Source organism: Caloenas nicobarica, chromosome 25, assembly GCF_036013445.1.
Source record: "Caloenas nicobarica isolate bCalNic1 chromosome 25, bCalNic1.hap1, whole genome shotgun sequence".
NCBI lineage: Eukaryota > Metazoa > Chordata > Aves > Columbiformes > Columbidae > Caloenas > Caloenas nicobarica.
In genome coordinates this window covers 1,743,280-1,769,700 of record NC_088269.1, presented here as the reverse complement: position 1 = coordinate 1,769,700, position 26,421 = coordinate 1,743,280, and the positions used below count along the sequence as shown (strand labels likewise).

Sequence of the window (26,421 nt, the reverse complement as noted above, 5' to 3'; positions counted from 1 at the left end):
TTCAAGGAGAAAAATAACAAACCCACCCCACCCAGGGCTCAGCCCCAGATCCTGCCCACCCCGGCACGACGGCGGCGCCGCCGGCGCAGCGTCCGCGGGCAGGACCCGGAGCAGCCGGGGGGTCCGGGCGGTACCGACGCTCCTGCTCTCGCCCCGGACGCGGCGCTGGCCCCGACGTGTTCCCGGAGCCCTGGGCCGGCGGCAGCGCCGGGCGCTCGGCTCCTCCTGCCCACGGAGATTTCCATCAAGGGTTTATTTTCTTTTTTTAAGATTTTTTTTTCCTTTTTTTTTTTTTTTTTTAATAAAAACGGTCTTTAGGTCGCCTGCTGGCAGCAGCTCTGAGCAGAAAGCCCCTTCCCTCCAGAGTCTGCTTACAAAAAAAAAGAGTTCAGCAAGGGTCAAATATTGACCAATAATGGTTTTGGCTGCATTCGAATCTTGATTGTGGCTTCTGCAACGTACAGCAGGGAGGGGACAGAGGGGGACAAGGACGAGGGGGGACAAATTTTCCCTTAGTCAGCGGGTTTGGTGACCAGGGACAGCGGCTGCGTCTGCAGCACGGCCAGGGCCGGAGGAGGCGAGGACAGGAGAGCCGTGGAGGAGAAGGGGACGGGTCTGGCGAGGCCGGAGGAGGAAGAAGAGGCGGCTTTGCCCGCGAGGAAGGCGGCCGAGCCCAGCGGAGCCCTCGCCTCCGCCTTGGTGGTGAGCGACAGCGGCTGCGCCTGTTCCGAGTGGGTGGCAGCCGGCGCGGCCGGGGACGCCAGGGCGGCCGAGGGGGTGGCGGGCGAATCCAGCATGCTGCCGTGCGAGGACGCGGGGCTGGCGCACGGCTTCTCAGCCGGCAGGTACGGCACGCACGGCTTCTTGCTCTTGGAAGAGCCTGCGGAGGATGGGGATGCCATGAGCAGCCGAAATCGGGGGGACGGAGGAGGCTGGAGTGGGGGGAGATACTCACTCTCCACGTCGTGGCTTTGCTGCTGCGCCAGCTTCTCGCGCTTTCTCTTCTTTTTCTTGCCCTGTGAAGATATGATCTAGTCCTTTAGGTGTTTTTTCTCCCCCTCAGGGGAGGAGAAATGGGGCAGACAGTGCCCCGGAGCAGCTTGGGGGGATGCGGGAGCTGCTGGTGGCGGCGGAGCATCCCCAAAAACCAACCTCAGAGCAACCTCCACCCTGCCAAACCCCGCGAGGGAGAGGAGGAACCAGCAAGGGGACAGGGGGGACGGGAGGGGACAGGAGGGACAGGAGGGGACAGGAGGGGACAGCTCATCCTGGCCGGTCCCATGGTCACACTTACATAGTTGTCCCGCGCCGACCAGGTCGGGTAGAGCTGCGAGTGCAGCTGCCGCTCCTTGCGCGCCAGCTCGTAGTACTTGGCCTGTTCCTCCCGCGAGAGCGAGTGCCACTGCGGGGACAGACACGCTGAGACCCCAAAATCTCATTGCGGACCCCAAAACCTCCCTGCAAACCCTAAAATCACACTGCGAACCACGAAACCTCGCTGAGAACCCCAAAACCTCGCTGTGAACCTCAAAACCTCACTGTGAATGCCAAAACCTCACTGAGAACCCCGAAACCTCACTGCAAACCCCAAAGTCACTCTGCAATGCCCAAAGTCACTCTGCAATGCCCGAAGTCTCACTGCAAAACCAAAATTCACACTGCAAACCCCAAAGTCACATTGTAAAATCCAAAACCTCACTGCAAACCCCAAAGCCATTGTGCAAACCCCAAAGCGTCACTGCAAACCCGAAAGTCCCGCTGCAAAACCCAAATTCATGCTGTAAACCCCAAAACCACACTGCAAACCTTAAAGTCACAGTGCAAAACCCAAAGCCATTCTGCAAACCCCACATCCACGCTGCAAACCCCAAAGTCTCACTGCAAACCCCAAAACCTCACTGCAAACCCTGGAGCCATTCTGAGATCCCCAAACCTTGCTGCAAAACTCAAAAGTCGTTCTGCAAACCCCAAAGTCTCGCTGCAAACTCCAAAGCCATTCTGCAAACCCCAAATCCACGCTGCAAACCCCAAAGTCTCACTGCAAACCCCAAAACCTCACTGCAAATCCCAAAGCCATTGTGCAAACCCCAAGGACATGCTGCAAACCCCAAAACCTTGCTGCAAACCCCAAAGCCTCGCTGCAAACTCCAAAGCCATTCTGCAAACCCCAAGGACATGCTGCAAACCCCAGGGACATGCTGCAAACCCCAAAGTCAGGTTGCAAACCCCAAAATCACGCCGCAAACCCCAAGGCCAGGCTGCTGGCCCCAGTGACCGCCCAGCCCACCCCATCCCGTCGCCCCCCGGTCCTCCCAGTCCTCTCGTCCCCCTGGGCTGGCGCTGGCCCAGGCCGAGGGGCTGAGCCGGGGGGCGACGGGGCCGAACGTCACTTTTGGGTGACGAGGGAGCAGGCGGTGGCCGTACCCGCCGGCCCAGGATCTGGTTGATGGCCGCGCTCTCCTTCAGCGTGCACTCGGCCACCACCTTGGCCCTCATCTCCTTCATGTACAGCATGAAGGCGTTGAGCGGCTTCTTGATGTGCGGCTTCTTCTCCTCCTCCTTCTTCACGCCGACGGGCGATTTCCTGCAAGGACGGGGCCGGTGGCTCGGGAGCCCTGGGGACACGCTCCCTGGGGACACGGTCCCTGTCCCCGGGGTGTCCCGTCCCCCCACTCACGAGGTGGCCGCGGGGCTGGCGCTGGGCTGGGCAGGTTCCTGCTTGACGATGGGCGAGACGATGGTGGGGTGCGGGATGCCCGAGGGGTGCAGCCCGTGCGCGGGCGGCGGGACCATGTGCGGGGAGAAGCGGCTGGACATCAAACTGCAGCGGGACGAGAGGGACGGGGCGGGTGTCAGCAACCCAGGGCCACACACAGAATCGCAGAGTGTCAGGGGTTGGAAGGGAGCTCGAAAGCTCATCCAGCCCAATCCCCCCGCCGGAGCAGGAACACCCAGATGAGGTTACACAGGAAGGTGTCCAGGCGGGTTGGAATGTCTGCAGAGAAGGAGACTCCACAGCCTCCCTGGGCAGCCTGGGCCAGGCTCTGGCACCCTCACCGGGAAGAAGTTTCTTCTCATATTCAAGTGGAACCTCCTGTGTTCCAGTTTGCACCCATTGCCCCTTGTCCTGTCACTGGTTGTCACCCAGAAGAGCCTGGCTCCATCCTCCTGACACTCCCCCTTTCCATATTGATCCCCATGAATGAGTCACCCCTCAGTCTCCTCTTCTCCAGCTCAGAGCCCCAGCTCCTCAGCCTTTCCTCACACGGGAGATGCTCCACTCCCTTCAGCATCTCCGTGGCTGCGCTGGACTCTCTGCAGCAGTTCCCTGTCCTGCTGGAACTGAGGGGCCCAGAACTGGACACAATATTCCAGATGTGGTCTCACCAGGGCAGAGTAGAGGGGCAGGAGAACCTCTCTGACCTACTGACCACCCCCCTTCTAATCCCCCCCAGGTCCCACTGGCCTTCCTGCCCACAAGGGCCCAGTGCTGGCTCAGCCCACAGCACCCAGTATTCCCAGATGATCTCCCATCCAAGTACTAACCGGGCCTGACCCTGCTTAGCTTCCAAGATCAGACGAGATCGGGCATTCTCAGGGTGGTATGGCTATGTATAATATATATGTATGTATATATATGTTCCCCAAGCATATCCTGATAGTATCTGAACTAAACCCTTTTTCCAAGGGCAGAGGAGAGGGGCAGGAGAACCTCTCTGACCTACTGACCACCCCCCTTCTAATCCCCCCAGGTCCCATTGCCCTTCCTGGCCACGAGGGCCCAGTGCTGGCTCATGGTCACCCTGCTGTCCCCAGGACCCCCAGCTCCCTTTTCACTGCTCTCCAACAGCTCGTTCCCCAACTTATACTGGAACCTGGGGTTGTGCCTGCCCAGATTCAAGACTCTGCACTTGCCCTTGTTCTATTCCATTCAATTTTTCCCCGCCCGGCTCTCCAGCCTGTGCAGGTCTCTGGATGGCAGCACAGCCTCCCAGTGTCAGCCGCGCCTCCCAGTTCGGTGTCACCAGCAAACTTGCTGACAGTACACTCAATTCCCTCGTCCAAGTCGGTGATGAATATATTGAACAATACCGGTCCCAGTACCGACCCTGGGGGCGCTCTACTAGATACAGCCCTCCAGCTGGACTCTGCCCCACTGACCACGACTCTCTGGCTTCTTTCCTTCAGCCAGTTCGCACCCCCCGTGTCGCCGTCCCGCGCGAAGCCACCGCCCAGCTGGTGACTGGTTTGACGCTGGATCCCACCCCGGGTCGCTCAGAACCGATACCGGGAACCGTCTCGGTGGAGAAACTTCGAAAACCAGATGGATTCACGATTTTAGAAGCGAGCCCCCTTCATTGACACACCAGCTCCCACGGGAATTGTTTTGGCTTAGTGGGGGCCCTGAATGATTCCCAGACAAGGTTATATCGGCACGGATCATAAATATCCATTGCATTTCCAAGAAATCCTTTGCATACGCATTCCATCCCGTTGTTATTTAGCTTGTGCTGGTGTCGCCACCTTATTTTCTGAGAGCAAGGGGATCGTCTCCCAACCTTCTCCAGCTTATCTTACCAAATTTAACACCTAACATCTGTGAACCTTATTCTTATTAACTTAGTAAATGCCTAAAATCTATGACCCTCATTCGTATTGACTTATTTTATCACTAATTGCTGATTTTAGGTATCATGAAGGCGACACGGACCCAACCCAAGCGTTGCCCTGAGCCCCCACGGGACACCTTTGGTTTTCCAGGCCACCAAAATATGCAACAAAAACCTTAGGAAGTGCCCAAAGCTGTTACCCTGTTTCCCCGAAAACAAGCCCTACTCCAAAAATAAGCCCTAGTTACCATTCATTAAAAAGTCAGTTTAAACAGTGTCCAGGCACATAAAAAAGTAAAATTAATTGGCAATAGAACGCAGTGGGACAGACAAGGTTTGCAGAGTTATGGTGATGTTCTAGAAGATGACATGACTGTGTTCGAATAAATGTTGATTTTTGTTCAGGAACATGGGTAAATGTAGATTGTTGTACAGGGAAAAAGGAAATAGAGTCACAAGAAATTCAGGACAGAAATCAGGGTTTGGAGAGTTATGATGATGTTCCAGAATGTGATGACATGACTATATTTGAAGAAAAGTTGACTTTTTGGTCAAGAATAAACGGAAAAATAAGACATGCCCTCAAAATAAGACCTAACACATCTTTTGGAGCAGAAATTAATATGAGACCCTGTCTTATTTTCAGGGAAACAGGGTAATTTAGCAGGAATAACGGTGGCAAAAGTTTTGGTGAGCACAAGGGCACCATTAGTACATCTTCCCATTCTTTTAATTGGAAAAAATCAAATTAATATCAACTTCCTGATCAAAATGGGAGAGAGACCAGCTCTAAACGTAACTGTAATAAAAATAAAAATTCAATGATTCTGGGAAGCATTGCGCATCTCGAGGAGGCAACGCTGTGCTCAGGGCGGGTTCGAACTCAACTTCAGTTGCATCGAAAGCAGCAAAAGCAAATGCAAGCACCAAAAAAACCGCGTTTGTATCTTCTCCTGGGGAATTAAACCCGAAGTCTTTGCCTCGACTCTCTAGTTCAGAAAAATAAACCCAAGGTTCCCTGTCAGGAAGGGCCTCGCGTTCCGCGCTCGATGCTCCGAAATCTCACCGGAATGGATTTGACGGCAATAGGCCCGGGAGGGGGTTTGGACCTAATTCCGCAAATTTTTTCACGTCCCCTCCCGTCGCTTTTCCCCACAGTGTCACCCGTGGGCACCGTCTCCACCCCCCGGGGGGATTTTTGGCTGACGAGGCCACCACGGCCCCCCGGAGCCGCTGGGGGTGTCCCCGGGGTGTCCCCCCGACCCCAGGGCAGCGGCCAAAGCCCCGGGACCCCCCGGGAGGGTCCCCCGTCCCCACCGAGACCCACCTGGACATGGAGGCGTTCATGGCGAGCGCGGGGTAGGGGTGCCGAAAGCCGCCGGGGGGGATGGAGTACACGGGCTGGCCTTGCCTGCGGAGACATCACAAACATCCCTCCTCGGTTCGCGGGGACGCTCCCCGGCCAACCTCCGTCCCCAACATTCCCCAGATTTACAGTGTGCCCCCCATCCCGGCCCCCACCACAGCCCTCAGCACCGCCCCGGCCTGGTGGGGGAAGACACGGGTCAAGGGGGAGGACGAGGAGGGGGACGCGGGGACACGCGGGGGTGACGGGATGTGCCCGGGGGACACGCGGAGGGGACGCGGAGCCCCCGGCCCGTCCTTACTGCGGCACGAGCCAGCCCAGCGGGTGCGGGAGCTGCCCCACGGCGCCGGGCGACAGCGGGTAGTAGGGGGGCAGCTCGGGCGGGTGCGGCGGGCGCGGGATCCCTGCGCGGGGAGGGACGCGGGGTCAGGAACACGGACCTGGCAGCGCCCGGGCGACCCGGATCCTCCGAGCGCCCTCTCTTCGAGAGCTCCGTCCTCCTCTAGGCGCCCCTGCTCCGAGCACCCCATCTCCCGCCCAGCGCCCTCCTCTGAGCACCCCACCTCCCGCCCAGCGCCCTCCTCTGAGCACCCCATCTCCCCCCCAGCACCCTCCTCTGAGCACCCCATCTCCCCCCCAGCGCCCTCCTCTGAGCACCTCATCTCCCCCCCAGCACCCTCCTCTGAGCACCCCATCTCCCCCCCAGCACCCTCCTCTGAGCACCCCATCTCCCCCCCAGCGCCCTCCTCTGAGCACCCCATCTCCCCCCCAGCGCCCTCCTCTGAGCACCCCATCTCCCCCCCAGCACCCTCCTCTGAGCACCTCATCTCCCCCCCAGCACCCGACTTTTGAGCACCCCATCTCCCCCCCAGCACCCTCCTCTGAGCACCCCATCTCCCCCCCAGCACCCACCTTTTGAGCACCCCATCTCCCCCCCAGCGCCCTCCTCTGAGCACCCCATCTCCCCCCCAGCACCCGACTTTTGAGCACCCCATCTCCCCCCCAGCACCCTCCTCTGAGCACCCCATCTCCCCCCCAGCACCCGACTTTTGAGCACCCCATCTCCCTCCCAGCGCCCTCCTTTTGAGCACCCCACCTCCCTCCCAGCGCCCTCCTCTGAGCACCCCACCTCCCTCCCAGCGCCCTCCTTTTGAGCACCCCATCTCCCTCCCAGCACCCTGTCTGCTTCTGAGCACCCCATCCTCCTGAGCACCCTGCCTGCCTCCCAACACCCTTCCTCCCAGCACCCCATCTGCCGCTGAGCACCCTCTCTTTGACCACTCCATCTTCTCTAAGCACTCACCTTCCGAGCACCCCATCTCCCTCCGAGCACCCTCACTTCAAGTACCCCATCTGCTTCCCAGCACCCTGTCTTTCTCCGAGCACCCTGTCTGCCTCTGAGCACCCTTCCTCTGAGCACCCCATCTTCCTACGATCACCCTCCCTTCAAGCACCCCATCTTCCTCCCAGCACCCCGTCTTCCTCCCAGCACCCCATCTCTCTCCAAGCATCCCACCTCCTGCTGAGCACCCCGTCTTCCTCGGAGCATCCCCTCTGCCTCTGAGCACCCTGTTTCCCTCCCAGCACCCCATCTCTCTCTGAGCGCCCTCCCTTTGAGCACCCCCTCTGCTTCCCAGCACCCCATCTTCCTCTGAGCACCCTGTCTGCCTCCCAGCACCCCATCTTCCTCCAAACACCCCAACTTCTCCGGGCACCCCGGCTTTCTTCGAGCACCGTCTGCCTCCCAGCACCGTCCGAGCACCCCACCTTCCTCCGAGCACCCCATCTGACTCTGAGCATTCCCACTGCCTCTGAGCACCCTGTTTTCCTCCCAGCACCCCATTTCCCTCCCACCACCCCACCTCTCTCTGAGCACCCCATCTCTCAGCACCCACCACCCCCTGAGCACCCATCTGAAGGTGCAGATGCCCAGACGACCACAACGGAGACCTGCAGGGTCCCCCCACGCGAACCCCAGCTCTGAAACATCCCCCCAGTCCAAATCATCCCCCCAGTCCCAAAACACCCCCCAGCTCTGAGATATCCCCCCAGCCCAAATCATCCCCCCAGCCCCAAAACACCCCCCAGCTCTGAAACATCCCCCCAGCCCAAATCATCCCCCCAGCCCCAAAACATCCCACGGCACCAAGACACTCCCTGGTCCCAAAACATCCCCCAGCTCTGAAACACCCCCTCGGTCCCAAAATATCCTCCAGCCCCAAAACACCCCCTGGCCCCAAAACAACCCCTGAGCCCAAAACACCCCCCAGCTCCAAGACATCCCCCTGCCCAAATCATCCCCTCAGCCCCGAAATATCCCATGGCACCAAAATACACCCTGGTCCCAAAACACTCCCCAGCTCTGAAACACCTCCTCGGTCCCAAAACATCCTCCAGCCCCAAAACACCGCCTGGGCCCAAAACACCCCCCAGCTTTGAAACACCCCCTGGCACGCCCCCAGTTGGCCGCATCCCGCCGCCCGGGGCTGTGCAAACACCCCGGGGTGGCGCCGCCACCGCCCCGGTCCCTCTGCTGTCCCCTCCCCGGCTCACCCGTCTTGGGGTCGATGTCGGGCGAGAGGTGGCCGGGCGGCGAGCCCGGCGAGAAGCGCTCGTTGCTGTAGGTGATGAGCGGCGTCAGCGGGTGCATGTGATGGGCGTGCTGCACCACCGGCACCTTGTTGGACTGCGGGGGACACGGACGGCGTGTGGGAGGGCGAAACAACGGCCGCCCCCCCGCCGAAACCCAGCCGCAGCGGGGCAGCATCCCGGGGGGAAAACGTGTCACCCTGGCTTTGGTGGCTCTTACCAAGTGCGCGGGCGAGGGCGAGCGGCTGTCCTTCAACGTGGCACCCGTGGGGACGTCCAGCAGCGGCCACTTCATCTGCAGGTACTGCCGGAGAGCCGGGCTGAGACCCTCCCCACAGCCCCAAAACACCCCCAGCCCCAAAACCCCCCCAGCTCTGAAATATCCCCCCAGTCCCAAATCATCCCCCCAGTCCCAAAACCCCTCCCAGCTCTGAAACATCCCCCCAGTCCCAAATCATCCCCCCAGTCCCAAAACCCCCCCCAGCTCTGAAACATCCCCCCAGTCCCAAATCATCCCCCCAGTCCCAAAACACCCCCCAGCTCCGAGATATCCCCCCAGCCCAAATCATCCCCCCAGCCCAAATCATCCCCCCAGCCCCAAAACATCCCATGGCACCAAAACATCCCATGGCATCAAAACATCCCCTGGTCCCAAAACACCCCCTGGTCCCAAAACACCTCCCAGCTCTGAAACACCCCCTTGGTCCCAAAACATCCTCCGGCTCCAAAACACCCCCTGGCCCCAAAACAACCCCTGGGCCCAAAACACCCCCCAGCTCCAAGACATCCCCCTGCCCAAATCATCCCCCCAGCCCCGAAATATCCCGTGGCACCAAAATACACCCTGGTCCCAAAACACCCCCCAGCTCTGAAACACCCCCTTGGTCCCAAAACATCCCCAGCCCAGCCCCCCCAGCCCCAAAACTCGCTCCCAGCCCCAAATTGCCCTCCCAGCCCCAAAACACCCTCTGGCCCCAAAACGTCCTCTGGACACCCTCTGGCCCCAAAACTTGCCCCCAACCCCAAATCACCCCCCAGCCCTACATCACCTCCCCAGGTCCAAAACACGCCCCCCAGCCCTGAAACACCCCCCTGGCTCCAGAACATCCTCCAGCCCCAAAACACCCCCTGGCCCCAAAACATCCCCCCAGCCCCGAAACACCCCCCAGCCCCAAAACATCCCCCCAGCACCATAATACGCCCCAGTTCCGAAACGACCCCCAGCCCCAAACACCTCCTGGTCCCAAAACACTCCCCCAGCCCTAAAACACCCCCTGGCTCCAAAACATCCCCCCAGCCCCAAAACGCCCCCCAGCCCTGGCCGGACACCCAGCTGGGGACACCCCAACCCGTGGGGGACACTGTGGGCTGGTGGCAAAGGAGTTTTGGGGGCACACGGGGCTGTTTCCAGCCCAAGAAGCCCCAACGGAGCCCAGAAATGGTGTAAAATCCCCAAATTCTGCCTCAAGTGGTGCAAACCCCCAAATTCTGCCCCAAATGGTGCAAACCCCCAGATCCCAAATCTCTGTCCCTAATGGTATAAAGCCTCAAATCTTAAATCCCAAATCTTTGCCCTAAGTGGTACAAAGCCCCAAATCTCAAACTTCTGCCCCAAATGATGCAAAGCCTCAGATCTCAAAATTCTGCCCCAAATGGTGCAAAGCCCCAAACCCCCAAATTCTGCCCCAAATGTTTCTGTCTTGCTGGGGACCCATGAGCCCCCCCGTCCCCTCCCCACAATTCCTCACCCCCCTGCGTTGACGCTGCCTTTCCCCACCCCCAAAAAAAGGTATTTTTGGGACATGGTGACCCCAAAACCCAGTATTTTTGGGCCACGGTGATGCCTGGCAGAAGCTGTGGGGCTCAGCCCTGGGGGGCCCCTGTGCGGGGGGGTCCCTCCCTGTTCTCAGGGCACCAACACCAACCCCCCATATTGCAACGAGGGGTGACAAATATGAGGCTTTTTTAGGGCCTTTTGTGGCTTTTTTAGGACTTTTCCCCCTCCCGGGGTTAAAGCTCGCTGCGACGCGAGGGTTTGTGTCCCTGGCTCTGGCCCCCGAAAAGAAAGGTGCTTTGTGTGGTGTTTTTCGGGGGGGCCGGAGGCATTTCCCGGCAGACGGCGGGGGGAGGAACGTCCCGCGAGATGCCGGGACTGGGGAATGTGGCCGGGACGGGCGGCAGCTGCGCGCAGGAATTCGCAGGAATTTCCCCCAGCGCGAACCTTCCTGAGCTGGAGCAGCTGGGAGGAAAACCCAGCGAGGAGCTGGGGGAGCTGGGGGGAGCTGGGGGAGCGTTAACCCTTCCAGGGCCAGCCGGACACGTCCCCCCCGCGTTGCCTCCTGCAGCCCCCGCAGTGTCCGTACCGCCCCAGCATCGCCTCCCAACTGCCCCCAGTCTCCAGCATCCCCCTCTGCATCCCCAGTATTCCCCATTCCATCTCCAGTATCCCATCTCCATCTCCAGTATCCCCCTCCTACACTTCCAGTAACCCCTCTCTATCTCCAGTATCGCTCTCCTGCTTCTCCAGTATCCGCATCCTGCATCTCCAGTATCCTCTCTCCATCTCCAGTATCCCCCTCCTACATCTCCAGTAACGCCTGCACTCCATCTCCATTTACCCCCAATGCCATCTCCAGTATCCCACACACTCCATCTCCAGTATCCCCTTCCATCTCCAGTATCCCCCTCCATCTCCAGCATCCCCTTCCACCTCCAGTATCCTCTCCCTGCATTTCCAGTACTCCCCCATTGGCTTCCAGTACCCCCCCCACACCTCTCCAGTATCCCCCTCCTGCATCTCCAGTATCCCCCTCCTGCATCTCCAGTATCCCTCCCCATCTCCAGTACCCCCTCCCTGCATTTCCAGTACTCCCCCATTGGCTTCCAGTATCGCCCCCTCCATCCCCAGTATCCCCCTGCCCTTCCAGTATCTCCCCTCTCCAACTCCAGTATCTCTCCCGCATGTCCAGTATCCCTATCCTACACCTCCAGTATCCCCATTTACACCTCCAGTATCCCCATTCTACACCTCCAGTATCCCCATCCTACACCTCCAGTATCCCCACCCTACATCTCCAGTATCCCCATCTTACACCTCCAGTATCCCCATCCTACACCTCCAGTATCCCCATCCTACATCTCCAGTATCCCCATCTTACACCTCCAGTATCCCCATCCTACACCTCCAGTATCCCCATCTTACATCTCCAGTATCCCCATCCTACACCTCCAGTATCCCCATCTTACACCTCCAGTATCCCCATTCTACACCTCCAGTATCCCCATCCTACACCTCCAGTATCCCCATCCTACATCTCCAGTATCCCCATCTTACACCTCCAGTATCCCCATCCTACACCTCCAGTATCCCCATCTTACACCTCCAGTATCCCCATCCTACACCTCCAGTATCCCCATCCTACATCTCCAGTATCCCCATCTTACACCTCCAGTATCCCCATCCTACACCTCCAGTATCCCCATCTTACACCTCCAGTATCCCCATCCTACATCTCCAGTATCCCCATCCTACACCTCCAGTATCCCCATCCTACACCTCCAGTATCCCCCCACCTCCAGTACCCCCTCCCACTTCTCCAGTATCCCCCTCCAACTCCAGTATCCTCATCGTGCATTTCCAGTATCCCCCCTCCACTCCCAGCACCCCCACAGGGACCCCCCGGCCGCGTCACTGTCCCGATGCCACCAAGATGAGGATTCACCGTCCCCCAACTGTTCCCGCCGCCGCCAGCACAGGGGATCCCCCAAAAACCTGCCTCACCCCCAAACCCGCCACCCCGTGTCTCACCCCTGTGGGACACTCCGGCATCCCGGTGCCCCCGCGTGAGATTTTTGGTGCCACCGGGATAACGGTGGGATGGATCCGTGGGTAGGGAGGAGACGGGAGTGCACGCGGAACACCTGCATCCCCGTCACCCGTGTCCCCGTCACCCGCGTCCCCGTCACCCACGCCGGGACCCGCCGTGCGCCCCGGGACAGTGGGAGCCGCTCCCCAAAGCGCTGGCTGTGCCGCCGCCTCCAGCTCGGGGGATCGGAGCCGCCGGGCTGTGGTGGGGAAGCCCCGGGATCTGGCAGCCGGTCAACCCCGGGCTGGTCCCAAAGAGCCGCTGTCACCGCTGTCACCGCTGTCACCGCCCCGTGTGCCACCGAGCTGCTGCCTCGCGGGGACGGGGAGAGCGTTGTGCGGAGATGCTCTGGAGATGGCGGTGGTGAGGGATGGGGTGACCCGGCTGCCCCATGGCCATGCCGGGGTGACACAGAGGACACCCCAACATCCCCGTGGCCGTGCCAGGGTGATGTACGAGGTGCCCCAATGTCCCCGTGGTCGTGCCAGTGTGACACATGGGACAAGGTCTGCAATATCCCCACAGCTGTGCCACGGTGGCACATTATGGTGCCCTGAGCATCTCCGTGGTGTGCCTGGGTGTCACACGAGGTGTCCCGACATCCCTACGACCATCACAACGTGCCCTGACTGTCCCCATGGCCATGTTTGGGTGTCACACAAGGTGTCCCGACATCCCTACAACCATCACGAGATGCCCTGAGCATCCCCATGGTGTGCCAGGGTGTCACACAAGGTGTCCCAACGTCCCTACAACCATCATGAGATGCCCTGAGCATCCCCATGGTGTGTTTGGGTGTCACACAAGGTCTCTCAACACCCTTATGACCGTGCCCAGGGTGTCACACAAGATCCCCTGAGCATCCCTGTGGTTGTGCTTGGGTGACGCACGAGATTTCCCGATATCCTTATGACAATTACAACATGCCCTGATCGTCCCCATGGTGTGTTTGGGTGTCACACAAGGTGTCCCAACATCCCTACAACCATCGTGAGATGCCCCGAGCATCCCCATGGTGTGTTTGGGTGTCACACAAGGTGTCCCACCATCCCTACAACCATCGTGAGATGCCCCGAGCATCCCCATGGTGTGTTTGGGTGTCACACAAGGTGTCCCGATATCCCTGTGACCATTGTGAGATGCCCTTGACTGTCCCCATGGCCACTTTTGGTGTGACACAAGATGTCCCGACATCCCTACGACCATCACAACATGCCCCTGACTGTCCCCATGGTGTGTTTGGGTGTCACGTGAGGTGTCCCAGCACCCCTATAATCATCCCAACGTGCCACACGAGAGGTACTGACATCCCTACGACCATCACGAGATGCCACAAGTGTCCCCGTGGCCGTGCTTGGGTGTCACACGAGGTGTCCCAACATCCCCAGGACCACCACAACATGCCACGAGTGTCCCCGTGGCCGTGCTTGGGTGTCACACGAGGTGTCCCAACATCCCCAGGACCACCACAACATGCCACGAGTGTCCCCGTGGCCGTGCTTGGGTGTCACACGAGGTGTCCCCACACCCCTGTGACCACCCCAAGACGCCCCGGCACCCGGCGATGCCCGCGGTGTCCCCCACCCCGGCCGTGGTCCCACCGTCCCTGCGGCCGCGCCGGTGACACCCCCAGCCCCGCCGGCCCCCCCGCCCCGGCCCCATCACAAAGGGGCTTTCTGGGCTATTCTGTAAGCGGAGAAGCCGCCGGGGGCCGGGGGCCGGCGCGTATAAAAGGCTGCTTCTCATTTGGAAGCCGCGTCGGGAGGCCGGGGAGGGGAGAGGGAGGGGGGGACCTTTTCAAAATATACAAAGCGGGGGGGCTGGCGAACGGTTCAGTGGTAATGTGGAAAAATGAAGCCCCCCCCCCCCTTTTTTTTCCCCCTTGGCCCCAGCCCGGACACAGCTCCCACTGTCCCACCACGTGCGGGAACCGCGCGAGCGGCAGATTGGAGCTATTAAAAAAAAAAAAAAAAAAAAAAAAGAGGGGAAAAAAAAAAGAAAATAGTTTGAAAATCGGTCGCATTCCAGAGAGATTAGAGCAAGTTCTGGTTCCTCGTTACCAGCCTCCCCCCAATTAAAAGCGGCGAGTTAACCCCTTCCCTGCTGCAGCGGCAGGACCACAATGGAGGCTCCTGTCTGTCTGTCTGTCTGTCCGTCCGTCCGTCCCCTCCCCGGGGTGGGGGAGCCCCCGCGGCCGCAGGAAGGGGTGCTGGTGGTGACGGGGGTGCTGGCGGTGACGGGGGGGCCGTGCTGCTGCCAACGGCGACAGCGATTCGCCCCCGCGCTTGGGGAGGAGGCGCGAACGCCACGGGATCCCCTAATGCCCAATTAGGGGCTGTAATGAGCAGATTTCCTCTTCCGCACGTGGGGCTCGATCCCGGCTGAGCCGTTTTTCCTGGGAAAGGGGGAAAAGCGCCGCTGGGAACATCCCGGCCGGTGCCGCGTGTCCCGGCATCGCGTGGGCTGGTGGTGCTTGTCACACCAACGCGTGTCCCGGTGTCCCGGCGTTGTCTGTCTGGGCGTCGTGTGTGCGGGGTTTATATCTTGGTGTCCCAACATCTCCTGTCCCAACACCGGCTGGCCCGGCACTGCATGTCCCAATGCCGCATGTCCTGGCATCGCGTGTCCCAGAACTTCATATCCTGGGTTTGTGCGTCTCAGCATCGTGTGTCTTGGTGTCGCGTGTCCCAACATCCCATGTCGCGGCATCTCACGTCCCAGGATTGCATGTCCCAGTGTCATGTGTCCTTGCATCACGTGTATCGCGTGTTCCAGAATTTCATATCCTGGTGTTACATGTCCCGACATCTCATGTCCTCCCATCTCATGTCCCCAGATTGCGTGTCCTGGCATCACATGTCCTGGCATCGTGTGTCCCAGCGTCTCAAGTCCCAGCGTCGTGTCTCTTGGCATCGCATGGATCACATGTCCCAGAGCTTCATATCCTGGCGTCACATGTCCCAGCGTCATGTGTCCTGGTGTTGCACGTCCCACCATCTCATGTCCCAGTGTCACACGTCCCAGAGCTTCATACCCTGGCATTGCATGTCCCAGCACCGTGTGTCGTGGCGTTGCGTGTCCCACCACCTCATGTCGCCGCATCACGTCCTGGCATCGCGTGTCCCGGGGTTGCATGTCCCAACGTCACGCGTCTGGCATCACATGTCCCAGTTCTGCATATCCTGGTGTTACGTGTCCCAGTGTCACGTGTCTTGGTGTCACATCTCCCACCATCCCACGTCCCAGCATCCTGCGTCCCAACGTCACGCGTCTTGGCATCGCATGTCCTGAACTTCATATCCTGGCTTGCATGTCCCAGCATCGCGTGTCCCGGTGTCCCGTGTCGCGGCACCACACGTCCTGGCATCGTGTGTCCCAGCACCGCATGTCCCAGTGCCACGTGTCCCACCATCTCACGTCCCAGCACCGTGTCCCAGGGTTGTGCATCCTGGCGTTGCCTCCCCTGACACGGCACATCCCGGCGTTGCACATCCCGACGTGCCCCCATGTCCCACGCCCCAGCATGACCGCGCAGGGTGGCACCGGGCTCCTCTCCGCCGGGCTCAAAGCCCCAGGCTCAGTGGCCACCGGCCTCTCATTTTGGGAGAAAAAAGGCCCATTTGGGACGCGGGCTGACATTTTTCCAGGGCCGAGCAGCCTCTGCGCTGGCTTTTCCCTTCTGGAGACGAGCCCGCGGGAACCACCGGCGCTGCGGAGAAGGTCCCGGCGATTCCGGCGCCGCTGCGTCCCCATCCCCAAAACCCTCGGGCGAGCTTCTGCATCCAGGAAAACATCCCGCGGGCACATCCACGACGTCCATCCCTCCCGCGTCCGTCCATCCCTCCCGCGTCCGTCCATCCCTCCCGCGTCCGTCCATCCCTGGGGCAGCTCCTGGGGGACGGTGCCCCCGAATCGCCCGTCCCCACCGTCCCTTTTCCCAGCCCGAATTCCCAGGGTTTTGCAAAACCTCGGGGCTCGATGAGCCCGAACGCGGCCCCGGCGCAGCCCCCGCCGCCCCCAGCCTGTTTACACAGCTGCCGGTCACTGCCAGCTCTCCCTTCCCCCTCCCGCCTCCGCTCCGGCCCCTTTTCCCCAAAATCCATCCCAAATCTGTGCCGGGGAGAAGGGAATGCCGTGCAGCACGGTGGGAAACGGGCTTTTGCGGGACGTTTAATGAACCCCCCGAAAAATCTTCATCGGGGTGTTGGATGCTCTGGTGCCGCAGAATTCCATGATCACCGGCTTGTTTGGGATAAAACCAGCCGAATTTGGCTCCTCACAGCTCGGGGAGGGGGTCAAAGAGAGATGTGGTTTTTGAGGGAAACGGGTTTTTTAGGCTTGGTGAATTGTCTGATTTGATAAACTCTGTGCCTGGGAGGAAAAAGGTGGAAAATGCCCCAATTTTGCCCGGTGGGAGATCCTGCGGCTGCAAATGTGGGGATGTTACAAAGGAGGAAAGGGGGATGTGGGGGGTGGGTCCCCAAAAATGGGGAAAAAATAGGGGAGGGAGGAAGGAGAACAGGAAAAGGAAACAGGAGAATAGGAAAAGGAAACAGGAGAATAGGAAAAATAGGGGAGAGGGAGGGGGGAAGGAAAGGAGGGTGAGAAAAGGGAAAAAAAGGGACAAAATGGGGGAGATAAAAATGAGGGAGAAAAGTAATTGAGGAGAAAAATGGGGAAAAGGGGGAGAAAGGGGAAATGGGGAGGAAACGTGGGGAAAAAGGAGGAAAATGGGGAAACGGGGACAAAAAGGGGGACGAAGGGGGAAAAAGAGGGGGAAGACGGAAAAAAAGGGGAAAAAGGGGGAAAAGGCGGGGGGAAGGGGAGGGAAAAGAGGGGGGAAAGGGGAAAAAAATCAGGAAAAAGGGGGGAAGCTCCTTCCCTTGGCAGCCCCAGGACGGGGGGAGCAGGAGAGGGAACGGACGGCACGGCCGGGGGTCCCGGTCCCCTCGAGCTGGGGGTGACACAGGGAAGGGGCCGGGGAGACACGGACAGAGGGGCCCGCGTGTCCTTCCAGCTCAAATAAATCACCTTCACACACAAAAATGGGGGAAAAACCCCCCAAAACATCCTGTCCCACAGCCCCACGAGAGGAGCCGCCGCGTTTTGCCTCCCTGCGGATAACTGGGGAGGGAGAAACCCCAAATCTGGAGGATTTACGGTCCGGGAACACGCCGTAAATCCTCATGTCCCCCCCTCCCAGCCAAATAATCTCCTCCAGATGTCGGTTCCCAACGCTGGGACGAGCCCTTTCGGGGGGTCCCCTGTGTCCCCCTGCTCCCCCCAAACATACCTGGGGGGTTATTGCTTTTCCCATTGGGATTTGGGGCTTTTAAAAGGGATAAACGGTTGGGTTGTCCCCACACCCCACCGCGTCCCCTCCCAGCATTTCTAGGGTGACACGAGCCAGGCAAAGGCCACCCCAATGTGGGGACACTGATTTGGGGTGGGGACACTGGAGCTCGCAGCCCCTCGCTGAACGATGCTCAGCCAAACGCAGCCCAAACCCATCAGCACAACCCAGGTGGGAAACGCCAACGGCACCAGGATCCCAACCAGAAAAAAAGGCTTGGGGGGGGTAAGAAATAATTCCCTAAAAAAAAAATATTTGAGATGAGCGGCGCTTAAAACTGACTCCGTCTCGAGACACAGACCCCGCGTCACTGTGCCGGGGGTGCCGGGGGACGTCGGCCCCGGCTCCGGGGAGGGAAGGAAGCAGGATGAGGGTCCCGGGGCTGGAGTGTGGCCAGGACGGTGCTGAGACGCTGCCGGGGACCCCGCGGGCGCAGCCTCTGCCCAAAGTCACCCCGGTCCGGGGGCGTCCTGAGCATCCCATGAGCACCCTGAGCATCCCATGAGCACCTCGAGCATCCCTCACCTATGGGCATCCCAAGCACCCTGTGAGCACCCTGAGCATCCCATGAAGACCATGAGCATCCCTCACCCATGGGTGCCCCAAGGATCCCACGAGCACCCTGAGCATCCTTCACTCATGGGTGCCCCGAGCATCCATCACCCATGGGTGCCCTGAGCATCCTTCGCTCATGGGCACCCTGAGCATCCCTCGTTCCTTGGTGCCCTGAGCATCCCTCATCCATGGGTGCCCCAAGGACCCCATGAGCACCCCAAGCATCCCTCACCCACAGGTGCCCTGAGTATCCCATGAGCACCCTGGGCATCCCTCTCCCATGGGTGCCCCGAGCATCCCATGGGTGCCCCGAGCATCCCACAAGCACCCTGAGCATCCCTCACCTGTGGGTGCCCCAAGGATCCCATGAGCACCCCAAGCATCCCTCAACCACGAGCACCGCTCACCCACGGGGGCCCCGAGCATCCCATGGGCACCCTGAGCATCCTTCACCCGTGGGTGCCCCCAGCATCCCCCCCACGCCCCCCCACCCACCGAACAAGCCCCAAGCGGCACCAGCCGAGCCCCCCGAGTCGCCCCCTGCACCCCGGAGCGGGCGGCACCAAGTTTTCGGCGCTGCCCCGAGGCGTTTGTCTGGCTCCCAGCCCCCTCCAGCCCCTGAATGGCTCCATTCAGCCTGCAGCTGCGCCGGGGGGGTCCCAGTGCCGGGGGGGTCCCAGTGCCGGGGGGGTCCTGGCGGGTGCAAAGGGCTCAGCCCCAGCCCAGTGGAACAAATCCCAGTGGTCGTGACCCCCCCCCCCGGAGCATCCCCGGTTTTGGGGGGGACACGAGATGTCCTGTAATCCCCCACAGCACCCATGGGAGACCTGGGGGTCCTGCACCCCCCCCGAGCAGCACCCGTGGGACATGGGGGGTCCTGCACCCCCCGGCAGCACCCATGGGACATGGGGGGTCCTGCACCCCCCAGCAGCACCCATGGGACATGGGGGTGTTTTGTACCCCCCCTAACAGCACCCATGAGACGTGGGGTCGTCCCATACCCCCCAAACAGCACCCATGGGACATGGGGGGTCCTGCACCCCCCAGCGGCACCCATGGGACACGGGGGGTCCTGCACCCCCCAGCAGCACCCATGGGACACTGGGGGGGGGGTCCTGTACCAAAAAACAGCCAAAAAAATACCCTCAGAAAATACAGAAACCGTGAATCCGCACATCACCATCACCCCTTCCTCCTCCTCCTCCTCTTCCTCCTCCCTGGGGTACCATCCCCAGCCCCATCACACCCCGAACCCCCTCCCCATTTTCCTCCCCGAACCCCGACACGAGACACGGGACACAGGACGAGTGTGACCCCCCCACACCCTTCACCCTCCTCTTCCTCGGCCGGGATGCGCCGGGCGCTTCTCGCCGGGTTCCTCTTCCCCAGCAGCTCCAAGGAAGCAAAAAAAATTAAAAAAAATAAATAAAATCTAATGAAAAGCAGCTGCTGAGAATACCAGAAAGATGATGAATGTGCGCTAAGTCCCCTTAACGAACCCCGGGCTTACGAGCGTCGCCCGGAGCACTTACTTCATCGCTTTAATTTGGGAATCGTGTCGGAAAAGGGAGGAGGAGGGAGAAGTTGGGGGGTTGGAACCTCCTGTAGGACTCATTTAGCCCCCCTAAAAAAAAAAAAAATACAACTCAGGGTAATTAGCCGCATAGCATAATTAAGGAGGAGACATAAAGGGGCCATTGTATGTGAAGGCTCAACAGGATCTGGGTGGGGAAACTGAGGCACGGGGAGGGTCGCGATGGGGCTGGTGGCTGAAAAAGCCAAAAAAAGCGTGAAAAAGCCTTTTTTTTTTTTTTTTTTTTGCCCTGAAAATTTTCCAGGTGGGGGAAGGAAACGTGCGCTGCTGGGGGGGCAAAATCCCAAATAAACCCCAAACAAATCCCAAATAAATCCCACGGAGGAGCCGGACGAAGGATGCTGAGCAGCAAACGAGCCCCCCAGCCGAAAAAAAACCCCAACAAATCCCAAACCCTCCATCCCACGACGCCAAAATCCTTTCCCCGCGCTGCCGGAGCCGCCCCCGGCAAAAACCCGCCCGCTTTTGGGAGCAACCCTTCGTCTTGCCAAAAAAAATCTGGATTTTCATCATTTTTCTTGGCAGGCGGGCGGTTACGCCGATGTATTTTCTTTCCCAGACAGATCCGCCTCTGTATTCCAACCCGCGCGGGGATCGCGAGCTCATCTCGAGAACGGGGAGGGGGAAAAAAAGCCAAAACAAGCCCAGGTTATGGGTTTTATTAATTTTTTTTTTTTTTTTTTCCTCATTCATTTTGGGGCCTCGTTAATTAATTACGGCGGCGCACGGAGCTGTTTGGGTGCCCGGGCTGAATTTCCACGCCCAAGGAAGGTTTGGTTTGATTTAAATATTCGCCTCCAGACTCAAATTCCTGGGGTTAAATTGCTTTTTTTTTTTTTTTTTTTTTTTTTTTTAGGAGGGGGAATAACTCCAATGAGGTTTTTTCCTTCTCCGTCTCCGCTTTGGGGGTGTCGGGGTCCCGCTCGTTGTGCCGGTTGATTTTTCCTTTCCGTTTTTTTGTATTTTTTGGAGCCAAATCCAACCTCGAGGCCGCCGATTCTGGGGGTATTTTTTGGGAAAAATCGGGTTGAAAACGCTGCCCCGAGCGGCAATTCCATCATCAGACGCTGCCAAATTCCTCCACTGACTTCAAGGAGCCCCCGAAAAATCCCACCCTGGCCAGGAATTGCCAGAAAAGTCATATTGGGTGGGGGAAAAACACTAAATTTCAGGGTCGTGTTTGGAAATAACAATTAATTAGGACATTCTAGGAAATATTGGAGCGAAGCGAATTAACCCGGATCAATCAAGAGCACGCGGCGGGTTCGCACAGGGATGAGGCGACTCTCCGGGTTCGGGGTGTGCGAAGGCATCGTTTTGCCCGATTTCTCGCTGTTTTCCAGATTTCTCGCTGTATTTTCCAGATGTATCAATATTTTGGAGCGGAGGGGCGTGAGAGCCTCGGTTTCCCCGCACATTTATCCAGAAAAGCAAAACTCCCCCTGCGGTTTTTCCGCTGCCGGGTCCGTCACCCGCGTCCGACCTTCGCAGCATCTCCCGGCCACGCGGGTTCGTCGGGTTTGGGGTTTTTAAATCCCAATTCTTCCTTTTTTCAAGCGGCAAAGTCACGCGGTTGGACCCGTGGGACGGTGAGGACGCCCCGGTCACCGGGCGGGTGGATCTTGCGGATCAGCACGTTTCCTCCGACGGTTCGGGGGGAAAAAAAAAGAAGAAAACGGGGAAAAAAAGGCTCGTGGGGCTGCTCGGGGCTCCGGCCAGCGCTGAGCATCCAGAGTCGGGTCTTGTCCTGGAGCTGTGGGTGCAGAGCTGGGATCGGGGGATCTGGGACGGGATCGAGGACGCCGCGGATCCCGTATGGAGTTAAGGATGGAGCCAGCGCGGGGTGGAGGATCCTGTGTCTGGACGGATCCGCTCTGGGATCCAGGATGCTGTGCCCGGTACAGGATTGAGGATGCTGTGCCGGGATGGATCCCACATGGGATCAAGGATGCTGTGCGTGGCCCGATCCAGTACAGGATTGAGGATGCTGTGCCGGGATGGATCCGGTCTGGGATTGAGGATGCTGTGCCCAGTCGGATCTTATACGGGATCAAGGATGCTGTGCCCAGCTGGATCCTGTATGGGATCGAGGATGCTGTGCCCGGCGGGATCCGGTCTGGAATCAAAGATGCTGTGCCCAGTATGGGATCGAGGGTGCTGCGCCTGGATGGATCCGACACAGGATCAAGGATGCTGTGCTTGGATGGATCCCATATCGGTTCAAGGATGCCGTACCCGGTCCAGGACCAAGGATGCTGTGCTTGGATGGATCCCATATGGGTTCGAGGATGCCGTACCCGGTCCAGGACCAAGGATGCTGTGCTTGGATGGATCCCATATGGGTTCAAGGATGCCGTACCCGGTCCAGGACCAAGGATGCTGTGCTTGGATGGATCCCATATCGGTTCAAGGATGCCGTACCCGGTCCAGGACTAAGGATGCTGTGCTTGGATGGATCCCATATCGGTTCGAGGATGCCGTACCCGGTCCAGGATCAAGGATGCTGTGCTTGGATGGATCCCATATGGGTTCGAGGATGCCGTACCCGGTACAGATCAAGGATGCTGTGCTTGGATGGATCCCATATCGGTTCGAGGATGCCGTACCCGGCACAGATCAAGGATGCTGTGCTTGGATGGATCCCATATGGGTTCGAGGATGCCGTACCCGGTACAGATCAAGGATGCTGTGCTTGGATGGATCCCATATCGGTTCGAGGATGCCGTACCCGGTCCAGGACCAAGGATGCTGTGCTTGGATGGATCCCATATGGGTTCGAGGATGCCGTACCCGGTACAGATCAAGGATGCTGTGCTTGCTGGACCTGGTCCAGACTCACCAGCACCGCGGTGTCCTGGGATCCGGTGGATCCGGCAGGAGCTCACGGAAAAGGGGATTTTCCCGACGCACGCAGAGCTTGGACACGTTCACCACACGCGCGGCCGCAGGACGCGGCAAAATGGGGCTCCGGGAGCCCCCCGGCTGCACCGAGACACGACGAGCGCCCACAAAACCCCCAGCACCCCAATTCACCCCCGAGCGCCCACAAAACCCCAAATCCACCCCTGCTTGATGCTTCTCACGCACTCGGCACAGAAACGCCTCGATCCGGCGGGATCCGGCCCCGATTCCGGGCTCATCCCACACCCCAAACCCACCAGCTCCTCTCCCAGCCCCTTTTAATTAATCCCCCTTCCTGGGATTCATTAAATCATCGTTAGCGGCCGTTCTTGACGAATCCCAACCCTGTTCACTATTCCTCCTTCCTCGCTGGTGTTTGGGATCGTGCCCAGTCGCGCATCGTCTCCAAAACACAGTAAACCCCCAAAAAAGTGACAAATTGGGCACAAAACCTCTATCCGAACGCGGGGATTTTACCCAGCCCGGCCCCCCCGGCCGGGATTTACACACGACGACCATTCAAACCAGTTGCTTCCAATAAAGCAAAAGCAAGAAACCTCTAAAAATACAGAAAACTCTCTCCGCGAGGCCATGGGAAGGCAGGATCCTGGCCGGGGACCATCTCAATTGCACCAACTTTTGCCATCCTCTCTTTTTATATATATTCCATAGGGTAATGCAGCTTCCCATAGAGCCTGAGCTGAAAACCATCAGGTGTCACCACGGCGGCTCCGGAGTGAGAAAAATACCCAGAAAAGCACAAAACCACCCAGAAAACGGTGACCGTGGCGCGATGCTGCGGCGGGTACCAGGTGCTGCATCCCCCGGGACGGCATCAGGGTACCAGGAGGGGAAACTGAGGCAGGGAAGGGCTGGGTGTGGAATAGTTTATTTCGAAATTAGGCTTATATTGGTAAAATAGGTTTATATTTGTAAAGCAGGTTTATAGTTTTAAATAGGTTGGTGCTCCTAAAATAGGTTTATATTTGTAAAAGAGGTTTATATCTCTAAAGCAGGTTTATATCTCTAAACCAGGTTTATATTTCTAAGCCAGGTGTATCTCTAAACTAGGTTTACATCTCTAAACCAGGCTTATATTTCTAAGCCAGGTTTACATCTCTAAACCAGGCTTATATCTCTAAACCAGGCTTATATCTCTAAACCAGGTACATCTCTAAACCAGGTTTACCTCTCTAAACCAGGCTTCCATCTCTAAAGCAGGTTTATGTTTATAAACTAGGTATATGTCTAAATTGGTTTACATCTCTAAACAGGCTTATACTTTTAAACTAGGTTTATATTTATAAACTAGGTATATCTCTAAACTAGGTTTACATCTCTAAAACAGGCTTATATTTCTAAGCCAGGTTTACATCTCTAAACCAGGCTTATATCTCTAAACCAAGTTTACATCTCTAAACCAGGTTTCCATCTCTAAACCAGGTTTATATTTTTAAACCAGGTATATCTCTAAATTAGTTTACATCTCTAAACAGGCTTATATTTTTAAACCAGGTTTGTATCTCTAAACCAGGCTTACATCTCTAAAACAGGCTTATATTTCTAAGCCAGGTTTACATCTCTAAACCAGGCTTATATCTCTAAACCAGGCTTCCATCTCTAAACCAGGTATATCTCTAAATTAGTTTACATCTCTAAACAGGCTTATATTTTTAAACCAGGTTTATATTTATAAACTAGGTATATCTCTAAACCAGGCTTATATTTCTAAGCCAGGTTTATATTTCTAAGCCAGGTTTACATCTCTAAGCCAGGTGGGTGCTGGGGCTGGTCTGGGTGCACAGAGATGCCCTTGAGGTTTGGGGGGGTCAATCCCTCTCCCCTTTGCCCCCCCCCCATCTAACGCTCGCTCAATTTGCTTAATCAGTTTCTAAAGGCCGAGGAGGGACAGACAATGTCAGCCCATTAAGAGCTTTAAAAAAGTCGAAAGGAGCAGTTTTAAATGAGAAAAGCGGCGCAGCTCAGGGTCAGGTTTCGACACCCCCCCCCCCCCAAAAAAACCCCTCCCCCCCCCAAACCCACTCCCCGCCCCCCCCCCCACCCCCGCGCACCCCCTTAAAGGGACAAAGCAAACCAATTTAAAAAAAAAAAAAAAGGGGGGAATAAACTCAATTTCTTCTGGTTTTTTTTTTTTATCTTTTTCGTTCGGGATGGGGCTGGGGGGGGGGCTGAGCATCCCCAAACAGGGGGTGCCGGGGGGGGCACTTACGGTGCGGGCGGCGCCGGGGGCCAGGGCTCCGTTGGCGAGGTAGGGGCTGCCCAGCTCGGGCAGCATCAGGAACGGGTAGCCGGGGTAGGGGGGGCCCTTAAAAAACCCCCCCTCTTGTTGGCGTCGGACAACTGGGGAGAGAACGAAGGGGGGTCAGGAGGGGGGGGGATGTTCCTATGGGGGGAGGCAAGGATGGGAGCGGGGGGGGGTTGGGGGTGGGTCTGAGCCCCCCCCTCCCCACTTGGGGGGGCCCGGGTAGGTCCCATTGGGGGTGCCCATGTCAATTGGGGGGGGTCATTGGTTGGTTTGGGGGTGGTCCCCACCTGGGGGTGCCCAAGATCCTTGGTTGTTTTTGGGGGGGGTCCCCACTCGAGGGGGTCAAATAGGTCCCTCTGGGGGTCAGCTGGGAGGGGGGTCCTTGGTTCTCCTGGGGGGGGGGGTCCTCACTCGGGGGATCCCGGGTCGGTCCCTCTGGGGGTGCCCATGTCCCTTTTGGGGGGGGGGTGGGGGGTGGGTCCTTGGTTGTTCTGCGGGGTCCCGACTGCGGGAGGAGGGTCCCGGTTGTCGGGGGGGACCCGGGGGCGGTTCCTCCCGCGGGGGGGGGGGTGTCCCGGTGCCGGTCACTCCCGGGGGGGGGGTCCCGAGCCCGGTTCCTCCGTGCGGGGGGGGCACCGATCCGTCCCTAGGGAAGCGATCGGGGGCCGGTTACCGAGGCGGGGGGGCGGGACTTGGGGCGCGGGGGGGTCGGGGGAGGGAGGACACCGGGAGGGGGTTGGACACGGCGTGGGGGGGGGACACGGGGGGAGGACACGGGGGGAGGACACGGGGGGGTCCCGCCCGCAGCCGGGGGCGGAAACAAAGAAGTTGCGAAGTGTCGGATGGTCCCGGGGGATGCGACGGGGACCGGGAGCGGGGAGAAAACCGGGGGGGCGGGGGGGCCCGGGAACGGAGCCGGTACCTTCTGCCAAATAGTCCCGCGGCTTCTGGAAACTTTCCCGGGGCTGGGGGGGTCGCTCCGCCTGCGGGGAGAGGCCGGTGAGCGGGGCCGGCCGGGGGTCGCGCCCCCCCCCCGCCCCAAGCGCCACCCCCGGGCCTCACCTCGGAGTCGGAGCCGGAGCCGGTGCCGGTGCCGCTGCCCCGGTTCTCGGTCTCGCTGACCAGGGACGACTTGAGCTCGTCCAGGTCCCCGTGGGCCGAACCGCGCCCCGCGCCCTTGTCCTGCTCCTCGCCCTCATCCTGGAAAGCGATGAGCTCGTCGGGGGCCCCCAGATCGTCGCCCCCCGCCGGTTCGAGCTGCGGCATGCTGGGGTCCGGCCCCGCCGCCCGCCCCGCTCCGGCACCGCCGGCCCCGCCGCCG

The 26,421-nt window shown here is 59.0% G+C and overlaps 1 protein-coding gene and 1 pseudogene across 3 annotated transcripts; both read right to left on the bottom strand.

Annotated features, from left to right (window-relative positions):
- TCF7L1 (transcription factor 7 like 1) lies at positions 1-26,421 on the bottom strand. 3 transcript variants are annotated; one of them, XM_065651468.1, is made up of 12 exons: positions 26,163-26,385; positions 26,023-26,083; positions 25,065-25,195; positions 8,786-8,869; positions 8,530-8,662; positions 6,278-6,380; positions 5,938-6,021; positions 2,678-2,821; positions 2,425-2,584; positions 1,295-1,402; positions 956-1,016; positions 1-880 (listed from the first exon to the last, which is right to left on the bottom strand). In XM_065651468.1, the coding sequence occupies exons 1-12, from the start codon at positions 26,364-26,366 to the stop codon at positions 513-515; spliced, it is 1,641 nt and encodes a 546-aa protein (XP_065507540.1). In that variant the 5' UTR covers positions 26,367-26,385; the 3' UTR covers positions 1-512. The 3 variants fall into 3 exon arrangements, with proteins under 3 accessions (XP_065507540.1, XP_065507538.1, XP_065507539.1); XM_065651466.1 differs by having other exon boundaries at positions 8,530-8,869; positions 26,163-26,421; XM_065651467.1 differs by having other exon boundaries at positions 1-1,016; positions 26,163-26,421.
- Positions 3,498-3,616, bottom strand: LOC135998666 (5S ribosomal RNA; annotated as a pseudogene).

What these genes read in the sequence shown, in the direction of transcription:
- TCF7L1 (XM_065651466.1), bottom strand. Translation starts at nt 26,366, where the DNA reads ATGCCGCAGCTCGAACCGGCGGGGGGCGACGATCTGGGGGCCCCCGAC. An exon ending in CTGGGCTGGCTCGTGCCGCA is followed by an intron (nt 6,022 to 6,277) that starts GTAAGGACGGGC and finishes ATGTCTCCGCAG; the next exon opens with GCAAGGCCAGCCCGTGTACT. An exon ending in GCAAAGCCACGACGTGGAGA is followed by an intron (nt 881 to 955) that starts GTGAGTATCTCC and finishes CATCCTCCGCAG; the next exon opens with GCTCTTCCAAGAGCAAGAAG.